Source organism: Neopsephotus bourkii, unplaced genomic scaffold (assembly GCF_033783945.1).
Source record: "Neopsephotus bourkii isolate Nb327-2 ecotype Australia unplaced genomic scaffold, CSIRO-AGI_Nbou_v1 NB_1263, whole genome shotgun sequence".
In the NCBI taxonomy this organism is placed as follows: domain Eukaryota; kingdom Metazoa; phylum Chordata; class Aves; order Psittaciformes; family Psittacidae; genus Neopsephotus; species Neopsephotus bourkii.
The window spans coordinates 269059-294544 of NW_026901748.1; the positions used below are offsets into that span (position 1 = coordinate 269059).

At 39.7% G+C, this 25486-nt stretch overlaps 1 protein-coding gene across 3 annotated transcripts in view; it reads right to left on the bottom strand.

Annotated features, from left to right (window-relative positions):
• ITGA2 (integrin subunit alpha 2) overlaps positions 1-25486 on the bottom strand; it is a 68611-nt gene that overhangs the window by 16911 nt on the left and 26214 nt on the right. For 2 of the 3 annotated variants that reach the window (XM_061364993.1, XM_061364992.1), the window contains 16 exons: positions 22992-23101; positions 21784-21875; positions 18148-18262; positions 17619-17746; positions 16343-16491; positions 15197-15347; positions 14608-14773; positions 12433-12506; positions 10937-11075; positions 8949-9094; positions 8112-8255; positions 5829-6032; positions 4907-5043; positions 2286-2425; positions 1182-1330; positions 32-142 (listed from right to left, as the gene is read on the bottom strand). In XM_061364993.1, the coding sequence (XP_061220977.1) occupies positions 32-142; positions 1182-1330; positions 2286-2425; positions 4907-5043; positions 5829-6032; positions 8112-8255; positions 8949-9094; positions 10937-11075; positions 12433-12506; positions 14608-14773; positions 15197-15347; positions 16343-16491; positions 17619-17746; positions 18148-18262; positions 21784-21875; positions 22992-23101 (2155 nt within the window). Of the gene's footprint in view, positions 1-31; positions 143-1181; positions 1331-2285; positions 2426-4906; positions 5044-5828; positions 6033-8111; positions 8256-8948; positions 9095-10936; positions 11076-12432; positions 12507-14607; positions 14774-15196; positions 15348-16342; positions 16492-17029; positions 17123-17618; positions 17747-18147; positions 18263-21783; positions 21876-22991; positions 23102-25486 lie in introns of those variants that run through there. The other variant, XM_061364994.1, reaches the window with a different exon arrangement.

Below are 25486 nucleotides of genomic sequence, written 5' to 3' on the forward strand. Positions count from 1 at the left end.
GCATTTTTTGATAGTAACATTGCATACTTACACTGTAGGCCACAGATGCAGGAGAATATATATCAAGCACAGGGCTGGACACAGGATTTGCAAGGCCAATGTCAATGCGCAAACTAAGTGAATTCACTGCATCAGAAGGTTCCTGTAAAACACATGGTTCAAATGATAGCTGTCAGAACAGCAAAGAGAGTAAAATTGGTAATTTTACTGTAAATTGAGAATGCACAGTAAAATGTTTGCTCTAAACAAAAAGCAACAATATAAAGCTACATTTCTTGACTGAAATAATTTTCTGAGATTGCCAAGTGTGGGCTCATCTTGCTAACCTGCTTTTAGTGCCACTTCCATGATAGAATTCATTTTTCTAGCATCACCCCTGGAGGCTGTATTCAGCACAGTCACTTTTAGAACTAAGGAACAAGCAGATTCTCTGCTGCAGAAGCTGGTCCCCAAAAGCCACCACCAGCTGAATACCATTCTCACCTGGCTGCAGAAGTCAAATTCCTATTCCATTCTGCTTTACCACAGAGAGCAGCTGGGCCTGAGCAACACCAAAACACAATATACCTCGTCTCCTCTGTTTCTTAGTACTGAATGAATACTTGCCTAGCCCTATGGCTCCACAACAGCACTAAATGTGATCAAGTTGAAGATATTTGCATTGCAAAGAAAAGCAGGAATTGAAGTCCTCTACTGGACCTAGCATTATGCAGACGACTTAAAGCAACTTTCAGGGCTGTGTTCAGTCTTTGGTTCTAGAGAAAGATGGAGACTTGCTTATTTGTATTTTTTCCCTAGATATATGCCTGAAGCTAGCATTCACCAGAAGTCTGCCTGAAAAGTTGTTAGTTTGAGAGAAAACATTTGCATGTATGTCTTAGTTCTGACAGAAGAATTCACTCCACAGAGGGAAAGTAAAATCTATTGAAACTATGGACGAAGGGCTCTGTGTTTTGTCAGAGCTGAACTACATAATTAAGAACTGCCTCTTCTATCCTAAGAAGCTGTGCTGACTTTGACAGCTATTAATTTCTTTGAAATAAAAATCTTATTAAGTATTTTTCAGTTGTGGGGGATTTCAGAAATGTAAATAATTGAGCACAACATGCATGAAACTCATCTTACAGACAAAAAATTCATCCTCCTCCTCCTCTGATCATTTTTGTCACAATTGCACTTACCTGTACATTGAAGATGTCATGAATACAAGTCTCATGACGTACCACAAGGTCTCTCTGCATGTACCTTTCATTATTTTCTTTGAACAATCCTCTAGAAGACACTCTAGAGGACTGGAGATCTGCATCCAGTGTTGCATTGTACTTTATAGCTACAAGAAGAATAACAGTACATTCTTTGCTGAGTATGACTGCCCACGATCTCATTACTATGCTTAATGCTACAGAGTGACCAGGCTTTCCAGACCACACTAAATATTTTACTTTTTTTCGTAGCTTGCTGCACACAAAACAGTCTCAAACTGGAAAATAAACAAATAAATAAATAAATAAAAGCTCTTGTGCTTTCCAAAGCAGTCAACCAGGTTTAAATCCTTCTCATCGACAGACAGCACATTAAATGACAATCAATCCAGTCTCCAGTGCAGATGTCTGAGTCTGCAGCTGAGGCAAGAAGCCAGGCAGCAGGGCCAGGATTATGCTAGATAAAGGCGACTTGCAACAATATCCCTGAACTCTGAGGAGACTGTAAAGAATCTGCATCTTCTCCTCAATCACGTAATAATTTCTGTCTTCTTCTGCTCATATTATGACTAATATGCTGTGGAAGTTCACTGTTATTTTATAGATCAAATCATAAGTTCCTAAAGGCACTATACATAGCACTAAAGCAGTCCAACTGGTGTTATCCATGACGTTTAACTAAATAGCTTCATAAGATGCCAGTGTTGGTCTCAGAAATATTTGGTGCTCTCCTGTCCTCTGAAGAGCTTCTCCCCACTGACATCTGCACTGAGCCTATGGATTTTTTACTTTTTTTCTTTTTTTAACCAATGAGAGAAAAAGTCTGCAAGTTGAAAAAAAATCATCTCACTAATGACCTGTTCTGGGGTTTGTTGAACAGCAAGAATACAGCTCTACTTTATACTGCAAATTCCTCAGTTTTCAAAGATTATGGAGCCAGTGATGAAAGTAGGCCTTAAAAACACTTTCTCTAGCATTTGATACTGATTTTCCCTTTCTTGACCTTCAAATATGTGTTTAGAATTTCCACTCCTTATTTGAATAATGGACTTTTGAAAAAAGGAGTCATTGAAATACTCTTACCCACTTGATTATTTCTCTTAGCAGGTCTAAATGTAGCCTGAAAACATATTTTGACAGTTATTTCTGTGTTCTTGTTCAGCAGACTGATTTTCTCAGGTTTAAATGATGCAATTATGGACACATTTGCAATGCTTCGTGACCTGAAAAATATTTTTAAAAGGTTGCATGTCATTTCCAAGAGCACTGGGTAATGTAGAAGCTGTTGTCTATTACTATCTGTAAATGTAAGTATTTTTTGGTTCCCAATGTAAACATCTTTTAATGGCACTGGTAGAATTATTTTTCTTTGCATATAACTGATTCTTTTTTAATAAACTAGCTTTCGGTAATGACAATAAATACTTCATTATGTCAAATTAATGGATAATCAATGTGTTTATCCTGATGTTCTAACCCTTCGATGAAGATAACAGAGGACAGAGCCCTTGTCCTGTTTTCCCAACAAGCAACCTTCTGCTCCTTTAGAGAATTTACTCACCTCTTTTGGGAGGGTGAATAAGGTAATTATTTAGTTTAATTAATAATCTAAATTTTCAGAAAAACAGTTTTCATGTAATTAATGAAAACTTTGAAAAACAGTTTCAAAGGAACCCTTCATGTAAAACCCAAACACTTTAACCAAAAGTGAAATGCATGAATCAGACCAAATGCTAGTGTGAAAGAAAAATGAGCATCTTCATTAATCAAATTTAAAAAAAAATTCTGGTACTTAGAGGAGCACCATTTTATTTAATGAAATGCCCACCAGCAGCACTTTATTGTGGTCCAAAGGTCCAAACTGACCATTTTTAATAATCTTGTTTCATTATGAAATAAATAGCAATTCAGTGATGTTTTTCTTCTTACAATGGGGAGTCTCAGGCAAAAAGACAGGTTACAGATAGGAAAGCAAGCTGTATTTTAATTTAGCTTCTCAAGCAAGTAGTGGAAAACACACAGTACTTAGGGAGGCAGAAGATTTGGGTTCTGTGAAGCCCTTCTTTATTTTCTGAAAGTACTCAGATTGCTCTGGCAAAGGACACATGCCAGAAAAGATGGGCTTCTCGCCAGAAATAAGTGCCAACTCTTTCACTGCTTTCTGTCCTTACCCTACAGGGTTAGCCTCTCCCCCATATCAGCCTGCCAGCCAGTAAAGGTCATGCAGGTTGTTTGGAAAGTGGTAGCACCTGTCTCAGGCTCGGCTATCAAAGCCACTATGGCTACTGAAGTACAACCTGCTGTTACAAGGAATCACAGAATGGTTTGGGTTGCAAGGGACCTTAAAGACCACCTGGTTTCAACCCCCTGCCACGGGCAGGGACACCTTCCACTAGACCAGGTTGCTCCAAGCCCTATCCAACCTGGCCTTGAACACTGCCAGGGATGGGGCAGCCACAGCTTCTCTGGGCAACCACTGCCAGTGCCCCACCACCCTCACAGGAAGAACTTCTTCCTAATACCTAATCTAAATTACCCTCTCCCTGGCACCACATGCCCTTGTAAAAAGTTCCCTCTCAGGATTTCTTGTAGGCCCTTTATGTACTGGAAGACTGTTATAAGGTCTCTCTGAAGCCTTCTCTTCTTCAGGCTGAACACTAGGAGAGGTACCACAGCCTTCTCTGGTCATCTTTGTGGCCCTGCGCTGGACTCACTCCAACAGGTCCATGTTGTTCTTGGTCCACAAGGTTCCCCTTGTGTTGGAGGCTCCACAGCTGGATGCAGGGCTGCAGGTGGGATCTCATGAGAGCAGAGTAGAGGCAGGATCACCTCCTTCAACCTGCTGCACATATTCCTTTTGATACAGCCCAGCATATGGTTGGCTTTCTGGGCTCTGAGTGCACACTGCTGGCTCATGTTCAGCTTTTCATCAAAAAACACCAAGTCCTTCTTCTCAGGGCTGCTCTCAATCCATTGTCTGCCCAGCCTGTATTTGTGCAGGACCTTGCACTTGGCCTTACTGAACTTCATGAGGTTGGCACTGGCCCACATCTTGAGCCTGCCAAGGTCCCTCTGGATGGCATCCCTTGCAGTGTGTCAACCACACCACGCAGCTTAATGCTGTCGACAGACTTGCTGAGGGCACATCAATTCCAGGGTCCATGTCCCTGACAAAGATGTTGAACAGGATCAGTCCCAGCACTGACCCTGAGAAACACCACTCATTTCTTGTCTCCAGCTGGACATTGAGCCATTGACCACAACTCTGAGTGTGACCATACAGCCAGTTCCTTACCCACAAAATGGATTCACAAATAACCTCAAGCAAGCCCCATTCCCTGCTGCTGCCCGTTCCTTATGGACCCTATGTCTGCACAGCAGCAGCAGCAGGTAGGGATGTCTCCTCACCCTCCTGATCATGGGCCCAGGACACTCCTGGCTGTCTCTGCCATCTGGCTTTCCCTGAATACCCTAGCTCTGCCTCCCCATGCTGCCTTGGCTTTCAGTGGTTTGATGATACATGCTTAAAAAAGGTTTAGTCTAATGGTGGTTTTCAGCAAGCTATGATAGCACTGGTGAGGCAGTGTGTTAGCTCTGAACACATGGAATAAAAGAGCTGTTTGTTTGTTTTGCTGTTTAATTAACTAAATGCTCAACTTACATCTGGATCATTAAGGATTTCCTTTCTAAAAAAGTTTACCAACCATAGCAGAATCACATTTCCATCAGCACCAACTGATAAGTCAGTAATGTCATTGTCATCTAAGTCTCTATGGCCATCTACTGATCTTCCGAAGAATTGGAGCCGTTGTCCAAAAGCCGAATCCGATCCTAAAATTTTCTGGGGAAGAAAGTTTGGTTACTGAGTTTGCCACAAGCATGCTTAAGTTTGTAGGTAGTAGCCTAAGCAACAGATTTTTACTCATACTCCCTGCATATACAATGTATTGCTTAAATGAAGTGCTTTTGTGGATGTTTTCTCCACTGCTTTTAAGCACTTTTTCCTCCCCTGTTGGAGCAGACAATGGACTGGATTTTTCTGTCTTGGGAGTAGATCAACTAACTGACTGCTGTATGCCAGCTAGTACTTACTGGAAACTTTTTAATCTTACATTGAGCAACTCAAGGAATAGGAAGCTTAACAGAACTTCTAACAAATGCTTTCTGCAACTAGAAAGTCTGCATGGAAAAGTGACATTAAAATTGCCATTATATTAGCATATAGGATATGTAAAGACTCTTGAAAGTATTTTCATTTAATACTGCATATTTATAATTTACAGAGCTGGCATTTATTTAATCTTCATTGCTGTAAATCAGCTCTAAAAACCTGAATAATGGATGTCCAAAACTGCATCGGAAATCAGGTTATTTCATACACAGGCACCAAAAGTGGTAATAGGCTCATATGGAGCATCTTGCAAGTCCTTTTCCTCTATATGCTTCAGTTATAAGCACCACAACATCAACCAGAATGGGCTGATGTGCAAAACTTGAAATAAACCAGGAAAATAACATTAGTCCTTTAAGAAGATGAAATAATAGCCAACTAACAGAAATTCATTCTGTTTGCTTCTAGCAGATCTAAAGGCACTGAGTATAGCATTATGCAACAAAGTTATTTACCTGAGAATATTTGGTACGTATAGTCTTTTGAAATCCATTGTAAATGTAAATTGCTCCAGAGTTTTGGTTTTCCAGTGGTGCGCCTATTACAATATCGTTAAAGCCATCCAAATCAATATCTGCAAGTGTTGTGATTGCTGATCCAAAGCGAGCATTTTCTGACCCCTGTGGACCTTCCAAGAGTGCTTGCTGATCCAAAACTCCCTTTAAAAAAGGAAAAAGAAGAAACAGCAAAATCACTATCATTGCACCAGATTAGACAAAGGAGTAGTATCTATGTGCATTGTTTCTTGTTTCTGTTTTCCAGTACATTCCCCCTGGACTGCTCAGCCCTGAATTCCTTCCCCATTGTATTGTCCATTCAGTTTGCATTATGTCCCAGAATCTTGGCAAGCATTACACAGCAAAATCAAAGCATGCTATGCAAAGCACTAACAGCAAATATAACCATATGCATGAAGCTTAAATGCTCTCACTGTCCTCATCTGACTGTTCTAAATGTTTCACAATACATTGAAAAATACAGTTTCCAGTTTTGGATTACAATTTTTATGCAGAGGGAATAGAAATTATGTAACTGGACATAATTCTTTGAAATAGAAATGGAATTTCCTAACTAAACTAATGCAAAAAACATGTGTCCAAATGCTAAACTCCTGACCTCTGCAGTACAAATGAAGAAATAAAGATTGGAGATCTTTATAGTTAAATAATCACATTTACACTAGCTTAAATTCAGCTCTCTGGCAAGTATCATTCTCAACTTTAACCTCAGTTATCATACTGTGCTTAAAATTATAGAAATACAGGCCAAGTTACTTATGAAAAATGATCAGAAAACTATTATTTGCGCAACACAGACAAGTTGCACACAAAACCAGGTTCCTTAAAAATAATAAAAAAATATTTTTCATTATACTTTTAAATCATCTTAAACCTTATGTTTGACAAAGACTAAAAGTTGTAAAGATAGTCTTCCCATTTATTCAGTTTCAAAACATGGAAAAAAAACCCCTTTCATCTTTCTTCCCTATTTTGTGTCTAATTCCCCAAAGACCAACATCAACTGCCATCAGCACCACTTCCAGCACCTCCATCTACCCTGAAGTTGCTTTAGCGTATACAGTTTCTGTGGCCCTGTGAGATGCTGCTGAAGAGGATGGTCCTTCTCTATTCATTTGATTATGATCTATCAAGTTAAAAAGATTGTGTTCTGTTTTCTCTGATGGATGACGGGCATTAATTTACTTTGATATCCAAATGTCCAGTGACTGCTTGAAAGACTGTTCAAAAGTACCAGAGGCTTGAGGACTATTAGTACAGATATTCTGAAAACACTTAGTACAGGTCTGAATAAAAAATACAGTAAGTCAAGCATCAGACAAATAACACTGAACAAAGGAGACAACATGAGTAATAGCAACCATCCAGTGTGAAAGTCTACAAACAATACAGAAGCTGGCAAAAGAGCATTTATTAGAACTACTTGGGGAATACTGTTAGGTGTTAAACAGTCAAATGGAAAACAATTAATTAGCAAGAAACTTGAGCTAAGTTTTTCAGAGAAATGGTCAACCTTGGGTTTGTGTAGAGTACCTTCCACAGCACCTAAAATCAGGACCAGGAAACCACCTAGAACAGCAGCCCCCTGGTCACTAGTAGTGCTTAGCTACTAACTTGCTTATCTACTAACTTGATTATTGACTCCGTTTTGGCCTGTGCCAGCTGGTTTGTTCCCAGATTACATGCACAAACAGTTCTGGGGAAAGTCTGCAGCCACTCCTTAAAGCAGAATAGGCAAGATCGCACTGGAAGGGCTCCATCCACAGTCCTCTAACCAGGCAGTCTTGGCACAATTTACCCCTGCCCTTGTGCCACAGCCTGGGAAAAGCACATGCTCCTTTCTCGTTACAAAACTACCACTCACAACATTTCTAATGCTTTGAAAAAGATACAGTAAATAGCGAATTAGGCCCTGAAGAGGCTTTTTAGCATGCACGTGGCCAGTCTGCTTTGGAAGAAGCTAGTCCAAAGCAATGCCAGCTTGAGCCAGTCTTCTGCAACATGTAACTGCGGTGTAGATCACCCTTCTCCTCACGCTCTGATATAACAGAATAGATACTGCCACTAAGTATTGTGGCAATTTGGACTGCTTTTTCCTTGATAAAACTGTAGTTCAGGAAAAAGCAGTAAATCCCTCCAGCTGCAAATGAACATATCAGCACTTACCATGGATGGAGAAGCAAGATACTTATGCCAGCTTTGCTACAGTGCCATTCTTACCTTTGTGATGGAAAACATGTATACTCTCCCTTCCTCTTTCTTCAGGTCATTCATAAACATTGGTGCACCCACAAGCAGTACATCTGTCACAGAATCCCTGTTAACGTCCACTGAACACACTACACTGCCAAAGTAGGAGCCAATCTGAAATCAGTAGTAAGAGATTTTGAAAAGCATAATGTTTTAACACCTTACTCGGAAAATTTACACTCAGAAATAGTCTAATACTAATGAGTGAAACTGGCCATTGGAATGAAATTACTATATAACATAATTCAGTGTTTGAAGAACCATATCCTTACAATGTGTCCACTGTTTCTGCCCAGTAGCAGCTGCTGTGGCTTTACTACTCAGCAATAAGAACGCAAAAAGAGAACAAGCTATGGGAAGTATGGGGTTTTTATATTAAAATGTGCTCAGGAAACTACCTGATTTCTGGTTGTCTTACAAACATACAAACCAAAATAATATAAAATCACTGCTATTTTCCAGATGGAGAAAAAGAAATGAGTTTCTAAATCTTTCTTTTGATGTCATCTATTTCACAACTTCTTGGGCCAAGTGTAGCTCACTGAGCCTCTCCCAATCAGAATTGTTGACAAATAAGACATTAAGTAGCTTTGTACATTATCTTTTACCACTAATTGGATGACTTCCTAAAGTACTGTTTAAGAATTACAGTTAACTTCATTGAAATAGTCTAGAGGCAGAAAAAAGTTCAAGTGGATTCTAAAGGCATTGCAAGAAAGGAGTTTTCAAAACAAACTGCAGTTTACTGCTGTGTCAATAAAAACAGATGCTTGCCAAAATCCGCATTCATGATCAAAATACACTTGCCTGCTCGCCTCTCTGGGACTGCACAATTGCGATATTACCATCACTGTCAACATCATAAATCACTATTCTGCCAGTGTAGTTGGATCTTGGAGCACCAGCAACAAAATAGGCGGAGCTCTGAGTTGAGAGAACAGCAACAGAATAACCTAGGGAAAGAAGCCAACATTTAACATTTGTGGGAGACCATTAACTACAAGTTGTCAGTTGGTTATCCATAAAGGTGCAGAGGATGAGTCAATCTGGTATGTTAAGTCAAAGAGACTGATGTTTCCAGACAAGAAGTGAAGCTGTCACATATGCACAAAATTTGCAATAGTCTTCTGGAGAGAACAATGACACACAGATCAAGTTGAAACAGGTTTGCAGAATAGCATGGGCAATAGTTTAGCCTACACAGACCACAAAAATGTCATCCTTGTAAAGGAGGTAGGAAAAAGAGTGCAAAGAATGAAGAAAAAAGGAGAAACATGAGATGAATATTTGGGCCAGCCTTCAAAGTAGGGAGGAACGGGAGGAACACCTAGCTTCTGCAAAGCTTGCAGTGCATTTTCCCACAGCTCACCAAACCACAGCCCAGTGCTTTGGCTGAATAGAACAGGATATTAGTACTTGTCAGCTGAAGGGCTTAGTTTGATTGAAGTTCTTTGAACATTTTAATCCTTGTTCCCATTATTCTAACATTATTTGCTTTCAGGAAACTTCTAATACCTGCAAATATTTTAAACATGTATTAGCCTATAAATCTAGCATTAGTACATATTTTACATTTCTGTGGTTTAATTACAGCAAATTTATTTTAATGGAAGAAAACAAAGTCATCCTTTATAAAGACTATAGTTAAACTGAATAATAAAATCCCAGTAATTGGGCAGAATGTGCAGGTCTTTAGTAAGCTACCAGACAATGTGAGAAGCACAGTCTAGAAGGATTATGTTTTCATCATTACATATACCAGTCTAATTCAGGTGTGTGTTCAGACACTGTCTTTCTAGGGAGAGAACACCACTGGAGACTTCAAGAAGCAATAACAGGCCAAGATTTTATTCTGAAAGATAAGGCCACATGCTCCTAAGTAAGACAGCATACAGCCATTTCAAGTGTTCAGTGCAGAACAGGGGTTAATCTAGCAAGCTGTGATATGCTGGCTCCCCTAATGGAAGGTGTCCTTGCCCATGGCAGAGGGGTTGGAACTAGAGGATCTCTTAAGATCCAACCCAAATCATTCTATGGTTCTGTAATTTAGAATGGGCTTCCCCAAACTTGTGAGAGAGACTTGGTATGGAGAGTTTTTGGTGGGGGATAGAAGGAGGTGGAAGGAAAATGAAGAGACAGAAAAGACAACAGCATTGTTTGCTCCAAGATTAAGGCCAGTATTCTAAAAGCTTCTTGTGGAGACGTGATGAAAGGAAATTACCTCATCTTTTAAAAATTATTCCAGAAAAGGGAGGAATAGAAATTCTGAAGAGATCAGACAGGCAGAAGAGCAGCTACTCATTAGGTTACATTTAGATTTATTCATTATGCTGGATGCAAGTAATGCTAAGCCACAGGGAAAACAGCATGTTGTTTGCAAGACTAGCATCTCATTAAATAACATGAAGGATAAGTTAGTCATATGTGCTTCATATAGCAGCATTATTCAGGGATGAATCGCCAGAGGAGGCACACTGTAGGTTTGCGGAAAACATTTCCATGATCTGAGAAGACAAACTGACTGGCTTTATTGGGTCACAAAGACACATGTCAGAAAATATATGGGCCTTATAAATCAGACGTCTGTCAATCTGCAGCAATACTCCTGAAACTGTAAACTGAATTGGGTAAGGCCAAGAAAAGCGAAAGAACAGATGAAACAACAGCAAGTCAATTCAGTTCAGTCAATTCTGAAATCAGCTCTTAACAGGAATCTGGCTAGAGCAGAATTTTCTAAGTTATTTAGAATCTTAATGAAGGTTTTATGTGCCCAGATTTGTATTTCAGCTCCTCACCTAGGTAAGAACTATGATTTCTGTCCTGTAGGATCTTCTCAAACACATGGCTTGGAAAGGTGGTGACTATCTCGGAAGACTCCTGTACTACTGTTCCACTCCAGTCATAGGCCCCAACGGCACCCAGCAGCAGAACATCCTTTAAAAAATAAAAGTCAACATTTCAGAGCTACCTATTTTAGAAAAAGTTTTAGCAAAGCTGAAGTCATTATGCATAATTTCCTACATTGCTGTGTTTAAGGCAGTGATTTCCCATCTAATGGAGGCAGGTTACTGGAGCTGCTTATTGTTACAACTTACATGCATGACTTCACTGCCCTATTAAGAGGGATTATCACCCCTCTACTGCAAGAAGGTAAGTGACTGCTTTAGCTCCCATGGCAACTCAAGATGAAATGGGTTTATTTAAACACTGATAATTTCCTAAATGTGTTCACCTTGATGTTGATCTTGCTTTTATGCACTCATGTCTCCTGAGGATCACAAAAGCAAAACTGTAAGAAAAAGCAAACTCCCACTTTTTGCCAACAAAAGTGCAAATGACAGAACACAAAAGCTGATGGAAAAAGATACAAAATTTAATTCCTTAAGTAAAGAGATGTCCTTGAGAGAATGTTTAAAGATAAAATCCAAATTACTATGGCTTCTTACTCAGAATACTTCATACAGAAACACTTAGACTTATACATGGAAAAGAAACATAGTTTAGATTATTCACATTATTAAAATTCTTCACTGAACTGAGAGGTCGCTATAGCAAACTGCAATGAAAATAGATTGTAAAATTTTTCTGAAGAAACTCCCAAATCTGTCTAATTTTTGCCATTTCCTAGCATCAAATGCTTGGTAAATTAAAACTTCAACTTGTGCAAATACAGAGATACAAGAAAGAAACAACCTCCCTGTATTTTCAGTTGAAAGCTGCTTGAACAACATTAGGATTTTACAAAGAAGACCTATTTGGTCAAGATGATCTTAAAATTTATTAGCATGAAAAATATATCTGCTTTACTATTCTAAGTAAAATAATCTTTTAAAAACTGTTATTAACTTTATAAATATTAGGCAAATTCTTTTCAGACTAGATTTATCTATATCTTGGTGGCTACCTAGAAATTTACCAGCTTTAAAATATGGTTTCAATTTCTACGAGTTACTCAACTGCAAAATATTAACTTGGGGAAACTGAATTTTTCATGCTACATGAAATCAGAAATCACTGAAATCATTGGATTAACACCTCTGAAAATCATTACATAAAAGAAACTTACTCAATTTAACATGTTAACATATTTTTTTTTATTTTAGAGATATACAAACTACTAGAAGCAATTTTTGTGGTATTCAAGTAAAAGAAAAAAAAAGATAATTTGACATTCATCGCTTGTAAAAAAATTGGTCAGTGTGGTTTTTGTGTCTTATTTTGTTGCACTTCTAAACATTCATGTCTAGATAATTACGTCACATTTTATCATTAAATAATTAAAATCACATACCTGTTTTTGTGAGTAATACGCACTGAAGCCCACCTGTGACATTTCCATTTGGAATGTATCACCTTGATCTGTACCTGATAAAACAGACATTCATGTATCGTTAACCCTATAGAGCCAGACAAAAGAACCAATCTTGCTGCCTCCGAGTATAGCTACATAGTGCTGTACATTATTTTTTTCCAAATCCACCAATTTTGATAAAATATTTCCAATGCTTACAAACAACAGAAATGTGACAGCTGATAAACTGTAGAATATTTGGAGGATTAATGGCAAATTGATAAGATAGTACCACAATACTATGAGTCCCTTCCAAAAAAAGGCAGAAGACCATGACAAAGATGCCTTGAATCTGCGTGCACAGTCTTGTCACTGTAGATAACCTCTCTGTTTCCTAGGAAGCACTAATAATACACTGAAATTAGCAGCTTTAATAACTGGTATATTCATGACTTTCAAACAGAGTATGAATTATTATTGTAATATAAAACTTATAAAAACCTGCTGTAATTGTCTTGAAAAATACTGTGACATCCAGGAGTATTTCCTAAACCAGACAGATGAGACTCAAGTAAAGGGAATTCAATGGGAGTACTCTGCAAAACTCAAGAGGAGGAGCTCAACCAATCCCTTTGACTTGATTGAGTGCACCCTTAGCAAGTTTACTGATGACACCAAGCTGTGATATGCTGGAGGGAAGGAATGGCATCCAGAGGGACCTTGACATGCTTGTGAGGTGGGCTGATGCCAACCTCATGAAGTTTAACCATGCCAAGTGCAAGGTCCTACACCTGGGTCGGAGCAACCCCAGGCACAGCTACAGGTTGGGCAGAGAAGAGATTCAGAGCAGCCCTGCGGAGAAGGACTTGGCGGTGTTGGTTGATGAGAAAATGAACATGAGCCAGCTTCAGTGTGTGCTTGTAGGCCCAGAAAGCCAACTGTATCCTGGGCTGCATCAACAGGAGTGTGGCCAGCAGGTCGAAGGAGGTGATCCTGCCCCTTTATTCTGGTCCTGTGAGACCTCACCTGGAGTATTGTGTGCAGTTCTGGTGTCCTCAACATAAAAAGGACATGGAACTGTTGGAACAATTCCAGAGGAGGGCCACAAGGATGATCAGGGGACTGGAGCACCTCCCATATGAAGACAGGCAGAGAAAGTTGGGGCTGTTCAGCCTGGAGAAGGGAAGGCTGTGTGGAGACCTCATAGCAGCCTTCCAGTATCTGAAGGGGGCCTATAGGGATGCTGGGGAGGGACTCTTCATTAGGGACTGTAGTGGTAGGACAAGGGGTAACAGGTTCAAACTTAAACACTGGAAATTTAGATTGGATATAAGCGGAAATTCTTTACTGTAAGGTTTGTGAGGCACTGGAATGGGTTGCCCAGGGAGGTTGTGAATGCTCCATCCCTTGCAGTGTTCAAGGCCAGGCTGGACAAAGCCTTGGGTAGCAGCGTTTAGTGTGAGGTGTCCCTGCCCATGGCAGTGGGGTTGGAACTTGATGATCTTAAGGTCCTTTCCAACCCTAACAATTCTATGATTCTGTGATTTGCATCGTGAGCCTGGTAAAGGACAGAGGTGAAACAAGGGAAGATTTTATCCTGAGCACAGGAAGTTTGCAGCCAGGAAAAGCCCCTTAGGGAAGGCTGAGAGCAGGTCACAAGCCTCTCAAGGAAGGTGTAAATTTGACATTAAAAAAGTTGAGTTTAGGGGTGACAAAGTGTCTCTGAGTCACTTCTACAGCACCTTCCTCCAAACAGTACACATAGTCTTCTGATTTATGTTTTAAATTTACACTTGCTTTAATTCACACAGGTCGATCTGACAGGCATAAAGTTACTTTTACTCCTCCAGTGGTACCAGCTCTGAATACATTTGGACCCATATGGACAAGCCCCCAGTGGATCCCTAAAGCCCATGACTTGACTGAAGTTTTCAGCAACTGAGGAGTATTTTCCACAAACTGCAGAAATTAACTTGAAGCTCAAGCTTATTAGGGGTGGGATAGCTGGTGGAACACCTGCGCAAACCAGAGCCATCCTGGGGAGCAGGGATCAGCCTGCAGTTGCAGCTGTCCCTTGCTTTCACGGTACTAGACTAAGGTGAAGCTAAATAAAATCTTTAGCTCATCAGTTGGAAAATCTGATCTAATTTTTCAGAGATGTTGAGAAGTATTTACCTTCTATACTAAAAATGCGCTCTCCAAGTGTTCCTGCTTCTTCCAGTAGTGCAGCCTCAGATGACACATTAAAGAAATACTTGTCTGTTGGATAACTAGCAATTCCTTTGATTTCTTTAATTAAGTTTTTAGTATCAAGCTCATGCCTGATTAAGTATCCCAAAACCTTGGGTAAAAAAAGAAGCAGAGAAAGAAGAGTGAAGGAAATCACTTCATTAACACATGGGTGTTAACTCCATTCAATTCAATTCGATTACCTCCATTCATATTACTGAATTGATTATCAGACTGTATTCCTACACAAGGGACCATTCAGACAGGAAAAATACATAAACCAAGGTAAAGGAGAAAACCAATGCAGTTGCTCAAGTAATTTTTTTTCTTTTTTTATTTTTTACTTTTTCTTCAGTTGAAGATAACCAGTATTTTGCTAGTTCATGGAGATTGATGCTACCTTAGTTTCAGTCTCAACACTGCAATAATGCATGCATTATATACAGCTGCTATATAGCACGTGGACTTTCATATATATGCAACAAAATGATCTTTCAAAAACTGCAATAATATATAGAGTTATAGTATTACTTACAGCAATGCCAAATCTGGTTATGTTGTCTTCATTGCATTTACCTATCACTGTTTTCAAGTTGGAGCCATCATGTGATTCACCATCGGTCACAACAACCATTACTTTTGTGGCTGTTGGACGTCCTCCTGATTCAGGTGAGAAGGCATGCTGTCTGTTATAAAATATTGGATTTAATCACATGTCAATTTATAATGGATAGAACTCAGTATGTATACTGTAATGAATATGTCCATCACTGACTTTTTAATTTGTATATTAACAGTCTGCAACAAGAATTTTCAGTTATGCTCCTGACAGCTTCTTCTCAAAGCACAGCCTTAAGAGCCATCAGAAATGTAATCAAGGAAGTAGAGAAAAATCCAACTAGGATTGGACATTATTTCTGATAGAAATGTACATGCCAGGGAATACTATATTTTTCCTGTACAAGTGCTTCTAAGTAAAAAGGGTGGTTTTTTTTGTCAGAGCTATTAATATTTTATAACACCAGAGTAGCCAGGAATTGGGTCCACCGAGTTCAAATATAAGAAGAGTATTAATAAAAGGTTCCTCAATACTAATGCAAAATATCAACTCCACTGAAGACTGAGTGTGTTCCTAAACAAATTTTTCAAGGCCATTTGATTCATTATGTATTTTGGCCTAGAGTTCTGTCCTGCAAAATAGCATCTCCCTGCTGAGAAAAAGACCTGGTTTGTATATGTATTCTGTCACAGCACATTTTGCATGCTGCTAGTGCTGCAATGACAAACTGACAACAGAATACCAATGTTACTGGTCCCATTGAATCCCTGGATAAACTTTTTATTTCTTTCAATGGTTTTGTACCTTTCCTAAAAGCTTGTCCACACTGTTCAATGAACTGTCATATTTAGACATCTGTGACAGCTCAAACAATTCTGTTGAGTACCAGAACTACTTTAGTGTAGGGTTTAACCCAAAAGTTTTGAGCAAATTTAGTTTACTTATCCTTCTACTGTTCTGCATGTGGCACTCTAAATGTACCTGAATGATTCTGCCTGGTGCTGAGAACCTTCTCAGAGGCTCCAAGCATATGCACTCCCAGTGGGAATGAAATTCAGGATGTGCTCATTATCTTGTAAGATAAGTTACAACAGTTGCACAGTAATCATCGGTGTGTTTTACCTTGCATAGTCAATGGCTTTGAAAGTATTAGTGAGATCTCCTCCCTTCTGATACGTTCTCGCCATTGCTTTAACAACCTGATCCTTTGTTTCATATGTACTCAAGTTGAACACTACACGGGGATTATTAGCATACTGAATTAAACCCACCTATGCAATAAAGAAATTATGTTAGATCATCAGGCATTACATTTACATATAATCATGACACTTACTTATTTATCATGTTGGAGTAAAAGATCTGCAGAGCACATGGGATGGAGTTATAATTTTCTTCCAACACATATAAAACCAATTAATATTAACAGGTTTGGAAAGCAAAGAAAGCTATAATGCTCTTGCACCTTATGTCATTTATTATGGACTACATTATGTTAATGCAAACAATCTGAAATAGTAGGCATTAAATGTTTGCTTGGTTACTTCTGGAAGAGCTGATGGATAGCAACAGTATGAAGAGCTCTGGGAAAAATGAGATAATAGCAAAAATTCTATAAGCTGACAGCACCTCAATCTGATTTCTTCTAAGAAAATTGTAAAGGTTAGTTACTTGACAGCACTGCAAACCCTATTTATTTTTAATAGAGGTGAAGCTAAAGACATAAGCTAAGTACATTTAATATGAAAGAAAAAAAAAAAAGAGATAAGGTTCAGAAAGGACTGAGAAGGAAGCCTAGCTTTTAAGCACCTCACTTCCAAACTAGCCCAAGGAAGAAGGCAGCCTTTGGGAGAGAGATTTCCAGTGCCCCAGTCTTTGTTCCCAGAACTGTTTATGGAAAATGGACAACTGCAAAGACAGAAAATGTTTTTTTTAAAAAAAAAAAAAGCAAGTAGTAAAATTTTCCTTACCACCATCAAATTAAAAGGAAAAAAGAACACAAAGGTCAGAGAGTAACCAAGCAGGAAAAACTATTTTAAAGATGCAGCAGATGAAAGTAAGACCCATATGAAAAACCTGTAAAAAAATCTACTCTACTTTTACCACATGCCCACAGACTGTATTTTAATTCGCTTTACACATAAGGCATGAAAGAGATCTGAGTCCACTAGCTATAACCTAGACTTTTATTTAAGTTGGTTTATGTTTGAATCAAGTTACTAATCCCTTTCAAAACAGGTTAGCTGTGAAATAAAAAACAATACTGAAAGGTACAGGACAACAGCATAACCTCTGGCTTTGAGGGAGTACTGTAGTAGACTTGGTTTCCTTTACATTTGCTAGAAAAACCCGCTGTCTTTTCATTTTTTGGTCTCTCTCTAGGAGGTCTGTGACTTACCTGGGTTTTGTTAAGGCCTATGTCTAAGCCTTGTACAAACTTTTTCAAAAATGCCCGCACTGCATCCCAGGGATAAATGCTGTTTGACTCATCACAAACCACCACGATGTCTATAAGGGAGGAACACTCTAAAAAATAAAAAGCGGACATTAAATACACTTTCAGTCTCAATACAATTCTTGGGCTAAATTCAGAGGTGCACATTTAGGTCTCACACAGACAACACTTCAGATCAGGAAGGTTTTGCCAGAATGAGGACTCAACAGAAGCATATGCAGATTTTGAGCCTGCACTGGTTCTGTGCCTCTTAATTCAGAGGAGTGAGTCCATATTTATACTGGCATTGGGTCACAATTTGTAAGTCCTTACATGTGACTCACAGGACTTTGCTATTTGCACATATATTAAAAAAAAAACTACAAACAACAAAACCAAAACACCCCACAAATTAGTAGTCCCTGACAGAACATATCTTGATTTTGTTTGATATGCTTTCTTAATAGAATCTGTTTTGCACATGTTGTCTTACTTTGAATAGCAGGAGTAAAGCTTCGTAGGAGCTGGAAACTTGGATTGATTTCAGAACAGACTCCTGTTGCATAGTATTGGCTTCCACACTGCTGTGCCCACAAAGGACCACAAGTCTTAAAAGTAACAACAAAAAGAAACTATAAAAATGACAAATACTTGTCTTACTTTATCCATACACAAAAGCACAATAAGCACAACTACAGGCATATAGGATCAGAGGAGCCCTCTTGGGTAATCAAGCAAAATCCCTTGCAATCACAGAGTAACCCCTCTCACAGGCTTTCTCACTGAATGGATTTTCTATTCATGATCATCTTCGTGCCTCCTTCCGCAAGCTGACCCCTCCAGACTGTGCACAACTATAACAACTAGGGAGTGTGACTTGTTCTGCAAGGAATATGCACTGCTTTAAGCCACCTGCTCTACAAACTGTTAGTTTAAATCTTGGGCTGGTATTTCCACATTTGCAGAGAAGTTCTCCTACTAACCAGGAGGTGGCACCAGAGCTACGAGCATGCAGGACGCTGCGAAGATGCGAAAGTTTTTCTTTCGGTAAATCCGATTACCTCCAACAGTGCGAGCGACTGAAGGGTTTAGCGATCAGTGAGCACATACACATATATTCGTTTGAGAAGCCTTGTTCCTAAGGGAAATTCACTTTGTGAAAATAGTTATAACCTAAACGTTTTCATCGTCTCAAGGGAGGGTGCAGCCTCACGTTATGCACTGTCCTATTTAGCCCTCAGCTACATATTTCACTGCCTTTCAGTGCAAGTAATCTTGCTTCTTTGCTGCAAATAATCTCTGTAAAAAGAAACTGGTTGCATGATAGCCACACCTCTGATATTAGAAGGATAGGTGCAAAAGTACCTAGATAAAAAAGATGGACACTGAGACAGAATTTTTTAAATGAGGATATTTGGGGGAGCAGGAGGGATTTTCTTTTTGAATAAAAAAGATGTTAGGAACAGAAAATGCACCATCTCTGTTTAGGAAGAGAAGAGAGAGTGAATGGCACTATTACCCTTTTCTCAAGAATACTGAAAAAAGACGATTAAAGGCAGAAGTAAACTGAAAATCACATATTGGTTTACCAGTGGTGAGCCACATCAAACTACCTTAACATGTTTGATAAGATGGCAGATTTTCTACAAAAGAGAAAGGAAATTCATCTACATAATCTGATATTGAGATAAGTGCTCTTTCTAGCTACTAAATGGGGCATGATAAGTTTTACTGGAAAAGATAGGTACTTGAAGAGGTGAGAGGTACAAAATGTCTATATTGGTAACATTGGTAGCATAAAACTTCTGTATTGGTAATTGTGAAGCTGGAAGAGTGCTACTAGTCTTTAAATTAAAGCTGTTTTTTCATTTAAAGTTCTTTATAGATTAATCTCATTTGCCTATTTTCTAGTTTCCTTCTGTATTAATGGTAACTCAAAATTATGATGTTAACCTTGAAGAAAAAACAGAAATGTTCTAAAATGTTCTAATAAACTTTGCTGTTCTTAAAAAAAAAAAAAAAGACATTCAAATGTTCTAGTGTTGTAACAGAGACTTAAGACGCAACATTAATGCAGGGGAAACCTGGGAGATCACAGAACCGAGGAAGTTGAAAACTGGAATAGTAGAAAGGGGCATAGACCTGTCCGTAAGGACTGATGTTAAGAAATGTGGACATAAACTAGTTGCTCATTGAGTGGAAAAGTGAACAGCAGACTGATCAGGCACTGGCTGACTGCGGGGTGATGTAAGCTTGCAGCGAGCATGCAAATCAAATATGGCCTGAAGATATGTGAAAAGAAGCACCTGCAGTTGAGACGGAGAAATTAAAAGTATGCTATATAGTGCCCTAGAAACACGTGGAATACAGCAAAAGTATGTGTTTGTTTGGCAAATCAAAGGACAAATGAGCAATTGTGGGGTGTTAAATACAGAAAGGAGATTTTACATGTAGGAGACAGGAGCTGTTCCTTTCAAATAAACACAAAGTACTTCCCCAGAACCAAACTGACAGAAACACAGATCAGAAATCTGTAAAGAAGTTGTTAACCATCAGTGAAATTCTTAAGCACCTTTCCAACAGGACTAAGCATGCCTCAGAAAAACGTAATGAGCATGTGGAAATTGCTGCCCTGTACTTAAGATACCTGTGGGAAGCAATCACATGGCATCAAATTAGCTGAACCAGCAGGACTCACAAGCTATAGCACAGACATGCCAGGCTGGGTCATGCTCCAGCCAAGCAGTGCAGGGATGCAGCACAGATGTGTGCAAGCTGAGATGGAGGCTGAGAAGCAGCCACAGGAGGAAGAAGCACAGTAATCTGGGGGAAGAAGCTCTGAGCTAAACCAAGTGTCCATCACAGAGGCCAGCTGCCAGAGACTGTCTCAGAGAGAAGTTGAGGCTGACAGCAGCCTGCAGCGACAATCAGACGGTGTCTTAGTTGTGGCAAGAATTAGACAAGTCCTGGAGCTTTCGATATTTGTTGAGGCTGTTTAGTACAGATTTCCTTATGTCAAAAAGAGCTCCTGTTGCCAAAGACATGGCTAACTGTTCATGTCTTACATGAAAACATAATTTTTTCTTACTTTATGAAATTTAAGGAGAGTCAATCAATAATGTATGGATCAGGAAATTATTTTTAACTGAGAGAAGTTCAAGTATTCAAGAAGTTCCCTGGGTATGCATAGGAGGGTTGCATTAACAGCAACCAAAGGTATTATCCAAGAGACAGAGTAAGATTTTTTTAATCAGTGTTTTCTCAAAACAACCATCAAGAAGAAAACTTGATGTATTTGAAGTTCTGATTAACTTTACTCCAAGAATGCTGCTGGAAAGGTTGGTATGAGACTCAAGTACTTCAGTGAACTGAGCTAGGTGGTAATGAAAATAATAAACATTTGAATATTTCTTGCAATTATTAGGAAGATGCAACACAAAAATGTGAAGCTTAAAGTGAATCTCAAAGCTCCTCTGTTTGTTGTTTCACTTAATTACTGCACATGCCTACAATGATGCATCAAACTGGAATACACTTACACTGCAACAGTTTTCATGCTTATGCTTAGGATTGTAAAAAAGATTATTAAGAAGGCATCGACCTCCTTTCAGTTATGCAATCTGTTTTACGGACCCCAAGGAGAGTGGTCTGCAAAACATACACATATTTTGTGTATATCCTCCAGCTTACCAAATAAAACTTATTGTAGATCCATGGAACTAGAAATGCTAACATCCCAGGGTAACAGCCTCTGTGCAAGCGCATATGGAAGGAGGCAGACTCCATGCTGTCTTTCAAAAGTGTAACCAGAACTATATGAGATTGTCTTAGAGATGCTCATGGTGGAAATATTCTTGCCTATGTTGTCTGACTCACTATAGAGTCTTTAAGTATGTGCCCTTCCACAGGATATTTACATAAATGATGGGAAGATTCCATAATTTTCCTGACTTTTGAACAGATAATGACAGTAGGATGGAATATTTTAAGATATGCAAAATATGTACTAATCTATGTTGCATAATAAAATATATTCAACTTGGATTTATAAAAAGAAATGTGGAGAATTCTAGTCTCTTCATTGTCCTCAGGAATTTCTGTGTGTATTGAATATGTCCTTGATACATACCAAAAATCCTCCTGTTTTTGAGTTCTGTATCAGAGTTAACCCAAGGTTCATTACTTCCTTTCTCTCAGTCACATTTGGAATATTTATTAGGGCTGAAAGAAAAAAAGATTAAATAATGACAGAATAGTAAATAAGATATAGGAGCAATTTAGTAAGTTAGAATTCATTTTCAAAATCTTGATTTCTCAGGATCTCAGATTCCTTTTCCAAATGGCTGCCTATGATTCTGAAACAAAAGGAACAAAAGCTAATCTTCATCAAAAATTTACTAACTGTTAACTATAGACATGAATTCAGTATGTCCATTTAGAGGACCTGCACTTGAGGGAGATAAGAGCAACAGAGAGGAAGAAATGCTATTTTTGTGTATTTTTGACTAGCTGAGTTGCTGCAGCTGAGCAGCTACTATTACATTCCTCAGGACACCAGACTCCTCTGATCCAGTATCAGGTTTTAGACAAAAACGTGGAAGGAGCAGTGGAGGACAGAAATGATCCGCACCACAAATAAACATAAAACAGGCATCGCAGCACATGCTGCTTCCCTATATTTTCACTGTATCCAAAAGAGAATCCTATTTTATGCTCAGTTTGCAAACACACAGAGGCAGAAAAGGCTTCCTGTGCCCTCACACACTCATCCCTCATGCACTCCACATTGGGAAGTCCCCCTGGGCATCCCAGCATGGACCTTGCATCTGCATGATACCTGGACCTGAGGTGCCCATCAGTTGGCTGGTCCAGCTGAGCAGTTTGCTAGTGCACATACATACATGCCAGGTTCGGGTAAGATGCAGACAGTCGCTGCACCAGAGCCCCCACTAGTCCCTTGGGCTGTGACCCATGGTTCTGCACCATCTGCCAGCGTGGGGCCCTCCATGACACAGAGCCCTGGTCCTTCTGCCATCAGCTGGTTTTGGGACACACACTGCTCCCAGCCCATAGCTCGAGGTTAAAGGCCCCAGTTGCTGCAGTATCTGGTGCTGAGATCAGAGGTCAGGACACACATAGCCCAGCCTGACTCTAGCAGTCGGCACCAGTTTTGGCTCACATACACACAGGTGTCACCTGCAGCTGGCAGTGAGTCCTTGAAGCATTCACACACACATACAAAGAGATAGTTAAAAGTTTCAACAAGATAGATAGGCCTGGTATAAAACCAAGGAAAAACTGAACAACTGTAACAAGGCATTATTTATTACAACTTACCTTGTAAGTTCAGTTTTTTACATGTGGTTTTGGACGTACCAACAGGACATGCATAGATATCCCCAGTTCTGTTAGAGGGATAGCCACTCCAGGGTGAACCAACCAACAACCTAAAGTAACAGGAACTTCGTTAGGTCTTTAATAACACTGGAAAAGTGCAGTAGCACCACTGCATAGCACACTTTAGGCTAACAGATTAAAAGGCTTTTACCAGATGTAGCACCTAAAGCACTCAAGAGTCTTCTCCAGAGCTGCTCAGAAGCTTTACTTGATGTAAGTACAGTGGATTCAACAGGGACAACTTTGGTGGAGGAGCCTCTGGGGGTTAGGCTGCCTCAAATGCATGTACTGTTGTTTCTGTGACAGTTTGTCACAGTGTCAGAAAAAATACAGCAGAGATACTAATACGTACAGATGCATAGAAATTTTGAAATACATACATTGGTGATTGAGACACAAAAAAAGTTATTGTCTCATCAGTTAATAGTTAACTTATTCCTTTTGAGTTATTATTTTAGCTGATAAGAACCATTTGCTGCAGGATCTGCTCAGCAACAGTCAAATGCTTATGTCTGAGCTTAAGCACTACCACACCTTGACCACACTGAGTCAGAAAGAAAACACTGCAGGTGGTAACAGTCTGCTGCACAAAGTGTTTAATCCTGAACAAGAAATTTAAGACTTACGGTAATTTGTGCCTACAATACAAAGTGATTCATTTTCTCAGACTCTTTCTATGTCTGCCATGAGGTTTTCCCTCCAATATCTGCTCCTCAAGACCACTTCAATTTTACCTGAAAGCCTTCAAAAAGCTTGGAATACTGCTTGAATACCTATTTTTCAGCATAAGTCCATGAGAGAGCAAAACCAACAGACAGTATAGGGACACAAAGTGCTGGCAAGGACCACTTATTATACAGTTTAATGTCCAGTGAAATAAGGGTACGGAAAAACATTATCATAAGAAGATGATCTCAAGATACATGGAAAAAAAAGTGAAACAGTTCATTAGAAATCAGAGACTGGGTTTTCACCCCAGCAGCAATATGGCTTTCCTTTCATACAGATTTGTCTACGGTTATACTTAATTCATTTATGGGACAGTAAGAGGACAAGAAATGGGATTCCACTGCAGAGTATGGAGTATCACAAGAAAACACCTTTTCTAGTAGGTCAACAGGTTGCTAAAAGCAAAATTATTGTTCTCTGAAATTTTGTAAGTAGCTACAAGATAACAAGCCAAGAAACCTGGACTTGTGCAAAGCACTCGACACTGTCCCACATGACATCCTTGTCTCTAAATTGGAGAGACATCAGTTTGATGAATGGACCACTCAGTGGATAAAGAACTGGCTGGATGGCCGCATGCAAACAGTTGTGGTCAAAGGGTTAATGTCCGGCTGGAGACCAGTAACAAGCGGTATCTCTCAGGGATCAGTGTTGGGACCGGTCTTGTTCAACATCTTCGTCACTGACATGGACAGTGGGATTGAGTGCGCCCTCAGCGAGTTTGCCGATGACACCAAGCTGTGTGGTTCGGTTGATACGCTGGAGGGAAGGAATGCCATCCAGAGGGACCTTGACATGCTTGTGAGGTGGGCTGATGCCAACCTCATGAAGTTTAACCATGCTAAGTGCAAGGTCCTACACCTGTGTTGGAGCAATCCCAGGCACAGCTACAGGTTGGGCAGAGAAGAGATTCAGAGCAGCCCTGCGGAGAAGGACTTGGGGGTGTTGAAATGAACATGAGCCGGCTTCAGTGTGCCCTTGCAGCCCAGAAATCCAACCGTATCCTGGGCTGCATCAAAAGGGTGTGACCAGCAGGTCAAAGGAGGTGATCCTGCCCCTTTACTCTGCTCTCGTGAGACCTCACCTGGAGTATTGTGTGCAGTTCTGGTGTCGTCAACATAAAAAGGACATGGAACTGCTGGAACAAGCCCAGAGGAGGCATGAGGATGATCAGGGAACTGGAGCACCTCCTGTATGAAGATAGGCTGATAAAGTTGGGGCTGTTCAGTCTAGAGAAGAGAAGGCTGCGTGGAGACCTCATAGCAGCCTTCCAGTATCTGAAGGGGGCCTATAGGGACGCTGGGGAGGGACTCTTCATTAGGGACTGTAGTGACAGGACAAGGGGTAATGGGTTAAAACTTAAACGGGGGAAATTTAGACTGGATATAATAAAGAAATTCTTTACTGTGAGGCTGGTGAGGCACTGGAATGGGTTGCCTAAGGAAGTTGTTAATGCTCCATCCCTGGCAGTGTTCAAGGCCAGGCTGGATGGGGCTTTGAGCAACCTGGTCTAGTGGAAGGTGTCCCTGACCATGGAAGGGGATTGGAATGGATGGACTATAAGGTCCATTCCAACCTAAACCATTCTGTGATTCTATAATTCCAATGCAAGAAACTTGTACTATTAAAAGAACACGTTGTTATGTTTCAAAGCAATTGCTATATATCATACAAACTTTTCAGGAGTCCTCTGATTTTACTGCTGC